At 37.7% G+C, this 16052-nt stretch overlaps 1 protein-coding gene across 1 annotated transcript in view; it reads right to left on the bottom strand.

Annotated features, from left to right (window-relative positions):
- Nucleotides 1-5928: 5928 nt before the first annotated feature.
- The window catches only part of LOC140333774 (septin-2A), a 38916-nt gene continuing 28792 nt past the window's right edge, over nt 5929-16052 (bottom strand). Inside the window, exons 11-12 of the mRNA XM_072415664.1 lie at nt 11353-11439; nt 5929-7386 (exon numbers count right to left, since the gene is read on the bottom strand). Coding sequence (XP_072271765.1) covers nt 11368-11439 — 72 coding nt within the window. The 3' untranslated portion in view covers nt 5929-7386; nt 11353-11367. The remainder of the gene's footprint in view (nt 7387-11352; nt 11440-16052) is intronic.

The following is a 16052-nucleotide window of genomic DNA, read 5'->3' as shown; positions in this document are numbered from 1 at the left end:
ATCATTCTAACACCCTTTGCAGTACCTGTATACAATGTATCCTAATATGGCGCCATGTATACTGCCCACCTACTTCTATAATACTGCTTTAGCTGTCACTTCTTCAATCTGTCTCACGAATGTCATACAGACAGGAAACATCTCAGCTCCAAAGTATTGTTTCTCAAACCTGTCTTTAGTGTAGTGGTACATTTATTATTTCATAACTGAAACTAAAAGACTTTGTGCACCCAAAACTTGTTTCCCTGCATAAGCTGACAAATGTTTCTGACACACCAAGTTCTGCTATGCCTAAAAGTCTCAATAAGGAAGCCTACAGTGAGGGAAAAATTAATATTGTCATGACTGTCCTATTCTGTCGGGCTATATTAGTCTTCAAAACTCACCAACCTTGAACAAGCATGAAGCCAGTAAAGTTGAATTAGTGATCTCCATATTATACTCCAGATAAATGATTTAGAGAGCAATAAAGCTGTGGGATGAAAGTTACAACTGAAAAATGGAAAAATGATCAGACACAAATGAGAATTATACCCAAATCCTGATTTTTGATTTGTCACTCCAATGCACAACAAATATAGCAGATACATGGACAAAGGGGACACCAATGAGTTATCGAATCATATAGATGCCCATAACAGTCCACATATGTTTAAGCATATTATAAGTGTTTAATTTTGCAGTACCTTGCAACACAGTTTCATGTTAAGTTTATGAGGGAACTCTAAAGCAGTCCACAGCTCTAGTTTTTACTAGTACCAATGGCAATTGGTCAATTGTAATTAAGATCATGTTGATAAGTGTAAATTATAACCCATTCTGTAAGCACCTAATACTAAATATCCGTAAACTCGCCTATTCCTTTGAGATTCCTGGTAACAGATTGAGATTTTACTTTAGTTCATTACCTACTTCCTGTAAATTATAAGTCATACATCCTCATGCAGACACATGATTTGTACTGTAATACATTTTGCATATTGTTTTTTCTACCTTGGGTGCCACATGATCACAGCTGGCTGACCCCTCTATTGGTTGAATCCAGACATGTGAGTAAATGAGATGTAGTGCAGTATGCAAGCATTTTGGTCTATCAGATAGATCTTCTGCCCATAACTTTGCTTCTACACCGTTAGTATTCCCAAATAATCTGTTTTCTGTTAGAATTTGCCTTGATCAATTTTGGCATTGATTATCTTTTACATTTTATTCCTGCTAGACTGCATGGAATTTGTATGTTCCACTAATAATTATGTGGGATTTTTAGATCCCACCACAGCCCATAAACGTAGTGGTAGGTAACTGACATTTTACTACACTGGCGCTAGTTTAGGATTTCCAAATGGAAATTTCTATGTCTGCATCTTGGCAAGAAAACCAGTGGACAGTCACAATTGGACAATGGTGATTCACATTATGCAAGTGAAGGTTTCTAATTGATCCAGATCACAGCTAGCAGTGTTTTGTCCCATTTAAAAGGACTGGCAAATTGAAGATTGTTCATAGCTTATTTAAACGACTTCGCATCCACACAAGGTAGCACAGACACCTTTTTTCAAACACAGAAATATATTTTAAAGCACAGATGCTGAATGGCCTTTAAAATGTTGCAAATAACTCTCTAAATGTTGTGGCAAAAACTGAGACTTGTTGGAACAGGCAACATCTTTCCAAACTTTTAGTGTCCAATTTTGTTGAGCCTGTGTGACTTGTACCCTCAGGTGCCTCTTGTTCTGAGCTGACAAGATTGGCACCCAGTATGTTCCGCGGCTACTGTAACCAATCTGCTTCAAGGTTTGAAGTTTGTGCATTCAGAAATGCTCTTCTACAGCTCAAACCAGTTTGGCCATTCTGACCTCTGGCATTAACAAGGCAATTTTGTGCAGAGAACTGCTGCTCGCAGGATTTTTTACCTTTTTTTCCAACCATTCTCTGTGAGATAGCTGTGAGTGAAAATTCAGCGGATCAGCAGTTTCAGAAATACTTAGACCAGCCTGTCTGGCACCAACAACAATGCCATGTTCAAAGCCATTTAAATCACCTTCCCAATTTGAACTTCAGCAAATTATCTTGACAATATATATATCCCTAAATGCATTAGGTTGCTGCCATGTGATTGGCTGATTAGATATTTGTGTTAACAAGCAGTTATTAAACACGTTTTATATAGCATCAACATATTACGCAGGGTTGTTCATTAAAAAGGGGTTGCAAAATACGGACACAGACAGTGACACTGGATGAGGAGAGGATCTTGCTTGAAAGGGCCTACAATCTAAAAGGTGGGAAAGTAGCATGCAATAGGGGGGGATGTATGGATTGGTGAGTAGTGAGGGTTTTAAGAGACAGAAGAAGATAGGTAGGTAGGTTTGCAAAGATGGGTTTTTTAAAAGAGCAGAAAGTAGGAGCAAGCTGAATGGGATGAGGAAGACCATTCTAAAGAGACAGGGCAGCTCTAGAAAAGTATTGGAGCCGTCCCTGTGAGGAGGTTATGAGTGAGGAAGTTATTAGTAGATCATTGGTGGAGCGAAGAGAGCATCTATGAGAGTGTTTTTTTACTAGGTCAGACAGGTGAGTGGGGCAAGAACTGTGGAGGGATTTAAAGGCACAGGCAAGGAGCTTGAATTTGATTTTAAGGTTGAACTGTATACCTAAAAGTTGTCTGGAGATTGTATATGTGTGCAATGCATGCAATTATCCTCCTGCATAAATCTCAGTTCTCCTTCTGACAACATGTCTTTTCTCAGGATATTCATGAAATATTCATTGTCAGCATCAACTTAGATGCCAAACCAAAGTTTGCCCTGTTTATGTAAACCAGCATCCACCAATGCATTTTCCGTTTAATGCCGTATGTAAACATATATTGGTACTGAATGTTTTGTTTTTTTAAGTAGGAAAAGCTGAGAAAAAAAAACAAAAAACAGAACACTGTGCATCAGCAGATGTGTGTTTATTTATCTAATAATGTAAATTTAAATATACAAATACACAAACCCATTGAAGAGAAATATGCAAAGGTGTTTAATGTGAATGATGATGGAAAAGGTAATTATTCTGAATAAATCACTATTACAATATGCATCACTTTGTAATTAAAACTTGTTTTTTTTTCCCCCAACTAAACCTGTTCACTGACACATACACATTACTGTTGACATTGTCCTCCCTATGTGGCAGCAGGGAAGGGTAAAATAACATTTGTATGGTTCCAGTTCATCAAATCTTAAGTATCTTGCTTATTAGCAGTGGAAAACAGAAATAATCTCTATTCAAGCAGCAGTTCATGATTAACAAGTACTGGCAGAATAAGCAGCAAGTATTCATCTATGATCCTATTTGTTAAAGCCACAAACCACAAAATTAGCAGATGTGAATTCAGTTCTAAGTTACATAAGAGTGTTTCTTAAAGTCTTGAACATTTGGTGCAGAACGTGTAAATCCTGGCATCAAAGTTAAAAACAATATTGCCCTTGCAGTAGACCGAGAAGATTTGCATTGCTAACGATCAGCAATAAAAGAAGAACAGTGTGTGAACCAGATCTTACCACTAAAGTACCACTGAGCTGTGAGAAGTCATTAGGTGAAACAAGTAGAAAAAAACTACCTAAAACCTAAATACCATTTATAGTTATCTACTTTTCTGTGACATGCACCAGAAAAATGGAAAGATCAAGCATGCAGCTAAATGTACAGTAAGTTGTATAGCAATGAGGTAAACACCTAAGCTACATACTCATTCTGGGTCAGAGGTTTAGAAAGTATTACGGACGGAAGATGAGAATATACCCAGCAAACTGTAGTTTTAGTACCAAGTCAGAAATGACAGCTTTTAAAATCTTTCAGTGTATGGTTTCTATGATACCAGCATGTCCCAATAATTAAATCCTCCACACATGGGGTGACTCTATCATGACCGTATCATGTTACTTCCAGCACAGCAGCCATAGAAAGGTGAATGTTTAGTGTAAGCCAGAGCTGGAGGAGCCAAAGGCAAAGCCTAGGAGGAGCAGCATATAGCTTAAGGTACAAATTAAGTATACACATTCCTTACGGACTACCCCCTTTCATTGGTGCAACTTCTACACAGACAGTATAAGGGGCAGGGGTAATTTGCCACCGCCACCAATGTAGATGTGCCTTTTCCACCAATCACTGATGTAGGTACAGACTTCAAGACTTTCATTGTGGCAAAAAGATGTGACGTGTGTGCTGTATATACAGTAAGTAGGCTCAGGTTTTAGTTAACTATGATCCCCTTAAATCACTCCCAATGTCAGTATAGTGTTGTCACACCCAGTGTTTGCCGCATAGCTTGTTCTCCTTAGGATTTCTCAGGGGTGGTTTTACACTATTCTAGTAATCCTGGTCTATACTTGACTGTACTAACTGGTTTATGCATGAAATCAGTGGATAAGTAGTGAGTAAGGAATACATTAACAGCATTGACACATAGGTAATTAAAGGGTGTTGAGGCACAGGGTACAGGAGATTACGTAGGTTCCTGGGTCCCTATAAGGTAATATGGAAACAATGATTTTGGGTCAATATTATTTTATAGGGTTTAAACTTTTTACTATTTCTCCAGAGTACCTTGGGTTATCTGAAGAAAGTTACAATCATCAACTACCTCTTGTCCAAATAAAAATTCAGATTCTGATAATAAAAAAAAAATCAATGCAACGTAGTCATCTAGTTCTTTATGTGAACAAGTTTTACAACAAAGTTAATGTACAAGAGCACTATAAATACATTTTAATGGTATCAGTAACATTGAAAAATTGACCCATTGAAGATAAGCCAATCATAACATTAATTGCTATGTTGATGGTCTTCTCTGTTGTCACACTGCATGCTTTCCACAATGGACCTAATGACGCTTTAAGTAATGTTTAATCTTTAGGATTTATTTTAGCAAATTGGTGCTTCTTTTCTTGGAAAGGTTTTTTAGAATTTCTTCAAGAGGTTAATATATAGTTGTACCTGTATGTTCACATGGGAGGATTTGTAAGATGTGAATAATTTTTTCCAGAAAAATAGTGATTTGGTGAAACTTTTTTTTAAATTAAAATTTTCCACCTAAATCAAAGCAAAGCAATAAAGGAAAACTATTAAATGTTAGTGGTACAAAATTCTGATACCATAGTTCTTAACATCCTGTATTGCTTCCTTTAGCAATGTGTTGCTTGTAGACTTATAAGTCAGAACCTTTTTTTTTTCCCATGTGGAGAAGCTGCCCATTCCTTCTGGCAAAAAGCTTTAGAATCGCATAATCCCTTGTTTGCCCAACATGAAGAACTGTATGTTTGAGATCCTCACAAAGTGGTTTAATGATGTTAAGGTCAGGGCATTGCGATAGACACTCCAGAAACTTTACTTTTTGGCCCTTTAGCCACTATAGGGCCTACCTAGCCTTCTTTTTTGGAATACTGTCATATTGGAAAGTTCAAGTGTGCCCTTTGTGCAATTTTAGGGTTAATAAAATATTCACTTTTGCTCTGAAAGGTTCTGAGGTTTCACTAAGTGCTGTTTAGTGTATTCTAAGCAAGCTGTTTTTGTGGCTTTGGTGCAGGAAAAATGGCTAATATTTCTGGCAGAATACGTTTTTTGTAACCTATTGACCAGATATAACAAAACATGTTAAAGGTACATTTAACAGAATAAAAGGGAACAAATAAGAGAAGTCTATTATTGGGGTTTACATATATAAGTAGCAGATACACTATAGACAGTTTTAGATCCACCATATATTACTGAAAAATGGAACCGCATATGATCCTATTACAAAAGAATAAGTACCAATCATCTTTTTACCCAGGTTTGGCTAAATTAGGAAAAAAGTTAAGTACAACATTTGTTTCACCCAGTACACATTCCTTTACACTCCAAAAGTCAGCATCAAAACAAATACATCACACAAAGACTGAGTCGTCTGTACAGTTTATTAGATATAACTTCTGTCAGAAATTAAAATAAGACAGCAGAGAGGTCATGCATTAAAGTTTGCACCTGCTAAAAAAAATCTACCTAGATGGAATGTGCATTACATAACTTAATATATAACAAGTCAAAGCTTGCCAAGATAAATTTTCTCCTTTTGAGACTTTCACACAGTGAGAGAGAAGCTGAACAAGAAATATTAGAATCCTTGTAAAACTCCAGAAATAGGTCTTCATATGATATGGAGTGTGAGACAAAAAAGTCAAACTTGGAATATCTGTACTTAAAGTAACAATGTATAGTGAATCTAATCTAACCATGATTATAAAATGCTCACATATTATACCAAATCTTTATATTTTCTTTATTCTGCCAGGTGCCCTTCAGTAACTTTGACTTACAGCTTAAGGTTGAATTTCTGACCGTTTGTGTATGTAAAAAGCATCCAACTCAAGGCCCCAAAGCCTGATCTCCCCCTACAGTCTGGCTATTAGAAATCCTGCAGTTATAGAGAATCTGATAGTGCTTTCACTGTGGCATACCTGATCTTTATCTTCTTTTTTTATCTGTTATTTATGAGTTTAGAAAGGGGAAAATGCAGAAGGAAATAGCCATGCCAGAATTTTTCTCACAATACAAACTGCCCTTGCAGTACGCCTTCAGTGCCTATGGCAAGAATCTTCTCTTACGCAGATTATCCAGAGATTACCTTAACTGTTGTATACAAAAAAAAAAAGGGAAAAAAGACAACAGCAAATCTTTCATTGTTAATGGAGATGAACTGAATCAGTCCAACAGAATTAAGGCACTAGTTGGTTTACCAGGAATAGCTTATTAAAGTCACAGACAATGCTGTGGTGTATTACAATCACAAGCTAGCTTTCACTGTGTGAAGGCACTACAGGAATGGTACCATTAATATATAAAACATTTGCTCCCAACTCACTGTACAGAAGTGATTTAAATTATTAAATTCGTACCTTACATGATCTGCTAGCATCAATTTATTTTCATTCAATAGTGTTAAAAATGTGCTATTCCCTGATTTGTAGTTGCAGTGCCAAAAAAAACCAATACCTCTGACACAAAGGTAGCAAGAGGAGTTCTTGGAGGAAGTAAAGTGTAAAGAAAGTTGACATTTACAGAGCTAGTGATAATAAAAGGGCAGTGCACATACACACAGCTGGCAGCTAAATTTTTTATCTTCCTGTTTGTAACAGATGGAAGAGAATTAAAATCTATAACCATGAGCACAGGCCTCTCCGCACACTCACTACAAGCTGGATATTATTATCAAAGAGGTGAATATAAAAATATAAACACGTTACATGGTTATCAAAGAAATAAGCAAAGACAGAAAAGGGAGAAAATGGTGAAGGTCCATCATACAGCCTCTAGGGCCCCAGTTTCCATTTACGGCAGGAGGTTTTATGCTGCTCCAGGAACCTGTTCAAAGAAATAAAAATCAGATGAAAGGGTAAGAACAGGTACATAGTGTGTTTCATACTGAATGGTACTTTCATAAAATATTACAAGGAAATTTATTTAAAGGTGGTTTTCGAAGCAAAACACCATTTCCTGTTCATCTTTGCTGCTGGACACCATCATGAGTTGGCAGTTCTAACAGTATATGTCAATTAAAGGAAGCTCGACAGGAGTAGTCTTCAACTAAAAGAGCATCCTACCCACATAAAATGCATATATTTAATGATTCTGAACTCTTCCATTACAGCTGTGTGTACATTGTGACATACACAGCTGCCTGCAAGGCATTCCAGGGTTAAACTCAATGGCTGTGTTAAAGGTGCGGATAAACACACTTGTTGTGTCCATGTTTAACTAATAGGTTTTTATCACAAACCACTTACTAGCACTTCAAAAACCTGCAGAGAGTACATCAGAGTACAGAGTCAGCACTGCAGGGTTGAGGTCTGGGCACTATTAGTCACTATAGAATGACTCGCAGAATGTGCATGCCTTGCATAGTCTGCTTAATCCCCATATGGTTTTGTGACCAACTGAGCAGCCTCTGATCCATCATGGTAAAGTCAATATTTGGGTTACATGTGTAACATAACTCAGACGACATGGAAACTAGGTACACAAATAGTAGTACATTGCTGCAAGGCAATCTATCCTTGCCCTGCATAGTTTAATAACTTTTCTGAGCTAGACAGAGGATACATCAGCTTTACAAAACACTGACCCAAGTAAGCGGTAACAGTGATGAACATGGAGACTTCGCCCACTGTACACCATTATTTATACACTGAATCATATTTTTCTGAATTGCACAGTTATGAAGATAATCTTCACTGTCTAGAGATCTCCTTGTGTCATCAGCTGGGTTCAATTTCTGCAATGATGGAGGCCAGATGTCTGCTGGAATGTTATCATTCCAAGTCAGAAACACACATTCTAATACCAAAGACTGATACACATTACAATACTGAACTAAAGGATGCAATAGCCATGTGCCATATGAGGGACTGCTAAACCAAATCACTCGATAGAGTGATCACACATACTACAAACACTGAATCGCTTACAGATTGGAAAAAAATCTGCTGTATGAAACTTCCAATTCACACAAGAATTCCTTTGGTCTGTTCGTAAAGCATTACCTAAACTCAACATCTGGAAAATGGTGTAAGAAATGCTTGCAACGTAAAGAAACACAAAGACTCATTGTGTACTCCAACAAGGAGACATCTCAGCATTCCTTAACCTAGAATATGGCTCATCAAATGCCTTTTCCTAAAGCTGTTGTAAACTAAGCCTAACAAAGTGTTTAGAGGGCAAGATAGGATGGTAGTTGAATCACTGCTCTAAACGAATCAAAAATAAAATTAACAACTAGGTGTACATTTTTTGTCTATGGCTGTAAAAACTAATGTGTAACGCAGGCTTGGTAAAATAGTTTATTTTGGGCCACACTTGGCCCTCCTATGCATTTGGTATAGCCAATAGTGGTTTATTTAAACTGATCAAGGCCCCCTTGTTCTCAAGTTGTACATTATAATGTAATATTACAGCTTAACATGTTTTAAGGCACAATTTTACTAGGCTAAAGTGCTTTATGTTGCAGTAGTCTCCATAATAGTAAAGGGAATTTCTTCACAATAGGCGTTTACACATAGGACTTCTTTGACATTGATCCTAACAGGAGGTTTTAGTATTAAAAATAAAAAAAATTACATACAGGAAATATTTTACAACTAGTACATTGACATCTACCAGAAAAAAAAACGATGATGGGGCCACTAATATTTTAAAAGCATTAAAAAGGCTCCAAATGCTTGGATAAAACTTAAAAAAACTCAAAGGAAAACAACAATGAGTATGTGGTACGTTATTTGCCAGTCTGCAATCAATGGACTCATTTATTTTTGTAATTTCACACAAGACTTAAAAGGTTATGCACTGTACAAGGAGAAAAAATGATTTACTTAAAACTGAGCCATTTGGATGAGCAGGTGTCTACCATATGGGCTTGTCTCATAAATTATAAACCTCACATGACCCCAGGTCGAGCAGAAGCTTGAATAGTCATTGACAGAGACTTGTCAAACATGGCTTTTCTGCAGGGACTGTTGTGCTGCCAGTATATACTGAGCAAGCAGAAGGTTTAGAAGCTGCTTTTCTGATTTTACAATTGTTAACTAAAATATAGATAGCCTGATGACCTATGTTACGCTACTGACCATTCAAATAGCATAAGAATTGTTTAGAATCCATCACTACAATATAGGAAACAGGTCCAGGGAAACATTTAGATGGGGACATACTTTGAAAACATATTAGACAACCTCTCTCACATTACAGGTGAGCCTGCTGGCACAAAAATAAAAACTAAATATAGTCCTATCTCTAGAAACCCGCCTGACAGTGTCAGATTCACAGATCTGTCAAAGTGACACATAAATATTCTACACATAGAATGTAAAATGAGAGTGAGTGTGTGTGGTTGAGGGATGGGAGCATGGATGCTTTTATCTGGCAACGCCTAACTTTTACAACTCAAAAGCTTTTTTTTTTTTATACAGAATGTAAGGCCATCAGAAGTACATATTTGGTTGCCTCATAAAACATCACCTGCCCGTGTGGTTCAGATTCCCTGAAGAATTCACCGTTCCCTCCCAGAATCTCTGTATCTGGACATGTAAATCATGACCAAAGTGAGGTGTTGGTGAAAGATGTTCACGTGCATGGACTAATGAGAGTGAATCAGTGGACATCTCCCAACACAATCTGCCCCTTACACAAATACTCTGCAGGCTGTCTGATTCTTGCTCAGAAATCTGTTATGGATATTTTCAGATTGACAGTTCACATTTATTTGCTGAATAGAAAAGGGCAGTAATTGTAAATTGATATAGTAATAAATATTGCATGTTCACAGTAAGCAATGCTGGACAAGGCAAAAGCAGGGAAATTAGGGGAGCTATGGAAGATAACAGACTTCTTTGTCATGAAAATTAAGAACCCATTAAGTAAAGGTTGTGCCAGTTAATCAGACTGTGATTACAGGGGCTCCTGAGAGACATATGTTCTGCAGAGCTTCAGATCAGGAAAGGATTGGGGGAAGTAAAAGACTGGAATGCGAGTTGCTCAGACGAGGTCACTGCGTGGAATATGAAAAAAAAAAATCAATGATGTAAGGCCAAACAAAAAACACACATCTACTCCGCTACTGGGCAGGTTAACCAAGATGTTAAAACACAAATCCAAATAAAACCTTAATTTCAGCCACAATCTGGCATTTTAGGAAACATTCAATATATATATTTTTTTAATGCCTTTATCTAATATTTTACTTTAATATTCAGCAAATATGGCAAGTATATGCTAAAGCAAGAAGTCAGTGGTTTCCTTCAAAGAATTTTTTTCTAATAGTAAGTAGTACAAACTGCAGGAAATGAAAGTGAATGTCCTGTGTTTTGAATTTCACTGGCTAGTAAAGCAGATCTGTACTTTCAATATAACACATAAAAATGTAAGGAACTAAAGCCTTTGTTTTTTTTTTTTTTTGTTTTTTTTTTTTAAGACTACAGGACTGTACTTTCAAGACTACAGGCTGTCATTGCCAGCATAGGGTTTTAAACCTAGTGTTAGAAGTGAACATTTTATTTTCAGTTTTTTAATTTGTCCAATTACTTTTGGGCCCCTATATCGTGGCAGTTATGTGACCAATACTGGCCACAAATAATAGACTTGTCTGCGGAGTGGACTGGTGTCACTGAATGTCACGGTCTTGTGGTCATGTCATATGAGCAGTACAAAACGGGATGGTAAGGGAACAGTTTTTCTTGGTCTATGTCTTTTTATTATTTGTTTGTACCTAAAGGAAAAACGTCAGGAACCATGTTTTATCATTCTATACTAGGACACAAATACAACAATGTGCCTTACCTTGAAGCAGCTGAATCACTCATCCCCAGGGGGCTTCATCCTCATCTGAGCTTGCATTTGAGCAATCATCTGCTGCATTCTCCGAAGCTAAAAGAGAGGCAGAAAGAGGTGGAGCAGTTAGGGAAAGGGACAGGTGAAGAATCTCTACAAAAAGTGAGCATGTCCAAAGGTGGTGCTCGATGGACTGCTTCTTATATGTCTTGGATACAATAAAAGCAGACATACCTCCTATCATTTGCAATGTGGTTTCTGCTCACTGCGCAGGGAGTTTTGTGTTTTCTTCTCATTTTTCCCCCTTGTTAAATAATCTAATAATATACATTTTATTTACCAAAAAATAGGAGAGGTAGGTCCCCATAACAGCCAAAGTGAGTATGAAGACATAAGAACTTAAACGTAGATCTCTCATCAATAAAGTCCCCAACAAATACAAGAAGTTATCAGGTGGTTAATCTCTGGGTGGACTGGCCCTTTATGGTCTCCTACATTGCTGGTCAGTGGGAAAAATGTGACCACACCAAAGATAGCCAAAAGATAATGTGTGTCAGTGGTAACTAACCCGAGAGGGTCATTGTTTTTCAACACTTATAAATTAATACAAACACAAGGTAAAATGGGTGAAAGTATGCTCATTATAGTCACACATTATTGCACACTTACCATGTAATTTAAAATAAAAAACTGAAAAATCCCAGCACCTAAAAATCCCTTTAGGATCCCCTTCTGTATGTTACTAACAACACATGGAAAGTTGTGCAGATCACCATAAACTGAGTTTAAAGCTGACCATACAGACTACCTTTATTTTATTTCTAAGTAGCGAGGTTGAGCGAAGGATTTTTTTTAACAAGCAAGTGCTGCTTTGATGAGCTGATACTCTACACACATCAAAAAAAATTACACAGCAAGGACTGAATATCCTGCCTACTGTATCACTATTTAATTGATGCAATTTAAAAAGTTACAAAAAAATATTTTTTACTTTATAGTAGTGATTAATTATTCCACCTGCTTATTTTAGCTATTATTAAGGAAAATCACTCTAAAGCAAAATACAAATACAATGGAGTCCCTATTTAAATACATACAGGTACTCCTGCATCTGCAGAGGAATATGCGGCTGGGAAGCCCACAAACACAGTCAGATCCATTTGTCCCTATTTTGGATAGGGGAGGAAGGGTTTTTCCTAGTCTAGGTCTTATTTAGGTCTCATCTTTGGAAGATTATTTTACTCCCTATCCTGTAGACTCTGAAGGGTTGTACGGGAAATCCCTGTAAACAGGGAAACAAGTGTCCACATTGTAATATTTTTCTTCTATTCCTTTTCTGGCAGCAAATCAAAATGTTGGACTTATTTCTGATGACACTGGTGATCAGAACGATTAAAGAGAGTGTATGTCCCCAGTAGAGACAGACAGGGCTGTACCCTGATATGGTCATCTGGTATAAATAGCTTTTGGTTATGCTTTAAAAATATGACAGAGAGAAAGGCTGCATACACATGTCATATAATTGTCACCCAAGTGGACCACTTCTGTCTATCTCAGGTGAGAATCTGGCATGTGTACATTGGTCACCTGATGTCGTTCACCAATCCACCACGGCAGATCAATGAAGGACTGCTATGTATGTTGATAGAGTAGGGAAGAACCGTGTGCCACTGTCTTGTTCAACCCCTCCACCCCAGATTTGGCGCCCATGTGTACAGCACTCATGCATTCATCTGTCACCAGAAGCAATCTTGAAAGATCCCTAGTAAGAAAACTGCCTGAAAACAAGCACACACACACGCGCACACACACACACACACGCACACACACACACGCACACGCACACACACACACACGCACACGCACACACACACACACACACGCACGCACACGAAAAATGTCATTTTGCCAGAAAGCAAAATGTTATTTATATTTTTTAAAGAATTTTGAAACTATATTAAAAACAACTTGAGCATTCCCCCCGAAATACACCCATAAGCTAGCTTCTCATATTTTGGTTGCAGCACGCCCTCCGATTCCCTCCAAATGGAAATCTACTCGGTTCCCCTCTAACGATCTGCATACAGGGGATACGTCTCACGTATCTCACGGCCCTTATTCGGGACACTATGGTTAAATTTGAGGCAACCTGGGAAGTCGGGGACCATTACTACGCCAAGATGCTTGTGTGATTCTACTTTATTTTTTCATAAATAAACGCCATATGTCACCCTATGTCTTTGCCACACTCTTCCACCCCCCCATCCCTGCCCCACCTCTCCATCTCCTCTTTACTTTGTTGCTGGTTTGTCTGGGTTATTGGCTACTGTTCTTTTGTATAATTTATGTTTAATGAGTGTGATCACAATATGTTCTGTTTTTTCTTTATGCAGAGTTTATTTGAGCATACCTCTCACAGTGATGTACATAACTGACTGAAGAGTTGTGTTTTTTTTTTATATTTTGCACTCATTTTTTATTTATTTATTTTTTTTCTTGTCTGTATTTTGTTGTCTAAAACTTTCAATCAAAATACAACTTCAAAAAAAAACAACTTGAGATTTGTTGTGTTTGTACAGTGTGCTCATTATTTTATGTATTTTTGTTTAATATTCTGCCAGTAAAGAAATATTATAAAAATAAATAACATTTTTTTTTTCTAAGACACACACAAGGCAGACTTTTTGACTGCTCTTGAGTTCTTTTTTCCTAATACTTATTTTTATCCATGTTTGGCTGCCACTTTCTCTCGCTCCAACCACCCAGTTAATAAGTTACTTTCCATTAACTGGGCAGAGACAGGAAATGTGCCCACCTCTCCCCCTGTGAGGGTTCTGCTTGCAGTGGACAGGGGCCAGAGAAGCTGGAAATGACTTGTTCATTTTCTATATACTAATGCAGGAAAGATGCTGGTTGTGCACAAATTAATTACAAAAAAATCACAAATATTTCACTGATATATAATGCAGAAATTCAACTTCATAGCGACACTTTCACACCGTGTATGCATTGTTTATCCAAGTAAAATAAGAAGAGCACAGGAGAATACTTTATTATTGGCTTGTATTCAACTGTACACTGAAATAATATATTAATGCACAATGTTTTCTAACACAATTTCAAATGTCAGGGAGACTACCATGTTATTACCATGATAGTGAATGATTTGCCTTTTTCAAAAGCAACTTAAATCCATAATGAAGGGGGGAGTATAGCCGGTACACTTCCCATAGGCACCTATTTGAATTGCCCCATACTATTGATGACAATTTTGCACCCCCTCTCCCGTTTGCGGTTATTCCAGGGCTTTTCAGCCATACAGTATACATTGCTTAATGAATTTGCACCACCCTGGCACACTGCCCAACTGCTTAGCATCTTATAGATTGCACAGGCCCGGCAGTGTAAGGGAAAAAATGTTGGCTAATGGCTTCTGACTTACATTAGATCCAGAGAGTGAGCATAACAGCCAGGAACTAGCATAAAAAAATTCTGAAAAAGGTTACCATTATAACGTATCTATCCAAAGGACACTCATCAGTTCATAGATGCGGTGGCTGGATTGGTATTTATGCCTTTTTTTCTCACCCGATGATAAGTGACAACACTCACTTTATTATATCTATGGAGAAGTAACATTGACACTGTCGTGCACAACCAAGGTAGTTTGTTACTATGCTTTGCAGTTAGCTACAATATATGTGTCAGAGGTGCACCATAGCATGCAAACTGTAAATTTGCACCTAAAAGATCTTATTTAAAACTTGTGTATACAAAGGCATTTTTATAACAACATTTATTTACATTCATTAAATGTCTACATCGTTTGATTCTCCCATGGCTGCATAATAGCATTTTCCAGTTATGATTTATCATTTTTAAAACTGTAAACTTGTCTAATATACATAAAATTTTAATAGACTACAAAAATGTATTCTATCTATGCCTATATCAAGTGTTAAACGTTACTTGTGGAGCATGACATTCCATTAAAAAGTAATTCAAGCTACTGGAGTCCCTCCCAGTCAGATAGACAATGTGTCTGTCTGGAGAGGGATGGACAGGACTGTAGGGATGTATCGGGGAAATAAGGAGGAGTTACAGCCTAACAGGATGTTCCCACGATGTTTGCTGCTGTGCAAGTTTAAAAATACCTTAGGCCTGGACAATGACATGAGGAGAAGGATGGTGAAAAGCTGAAGCCAAAAACAACTGGTATGCTGGGATTTCAGACTAACAGTTCTGAACATTAACCAAGGAAAAGACGTTGCAAAATGTATTCCTGAAATAAACTTTCAGTACTGTATTTACAAAAGAGGTTGAGGGGGTGAAAGGGGTCAGAAAAACTCACATGCATGTGAAGAGATGCTTGAGATGCCAAAAAACATCCAATTACCTGCAGTCAGTGCCCCTTCTGTAGAGACCTCTAGGAAAAGACATTGTGATAAACTGCTGCTATCAGTATCTCTTCCCTTCTATTCAGAGATCTCTAAAGCAGCGGTCCCCAACCACCGGGCCGCGGCCCACTACCGGTCCGCGGCGGTGTTTTCAGTGGGCCGCGAGTACATCGCGATTGATCCATTATTGAAAACGAAGCGGCACCCAACCACCATCCGCGGACCGGAAGTGGTCCGCAGCGGTGTTTGTATGAGATGCCGGTAAATGTACACAGTAGTCTGTGTACAAGCAATGCGAGCACATGACATGCA

Source organism: Pyxicephalus adspersus, chromosome 6 (genome assembly GCF_032062135.1).
Source record: "Pyxicephalus adspersus chromosome 6, UCB_Pads_2.0, whole genome shotgun sequence".
NCBI lineage: Eukaryota > Metazoa > Chordata > Amphibia > Anura > Pyxicephalidae > Pyxicephalus > Pyxicephalus adspersus.
The sequence above is the reverse complement of the archived record's forward strand: the minus strand, read 5'-3'. Positions and strand labels throughout refer to the sequence as shown.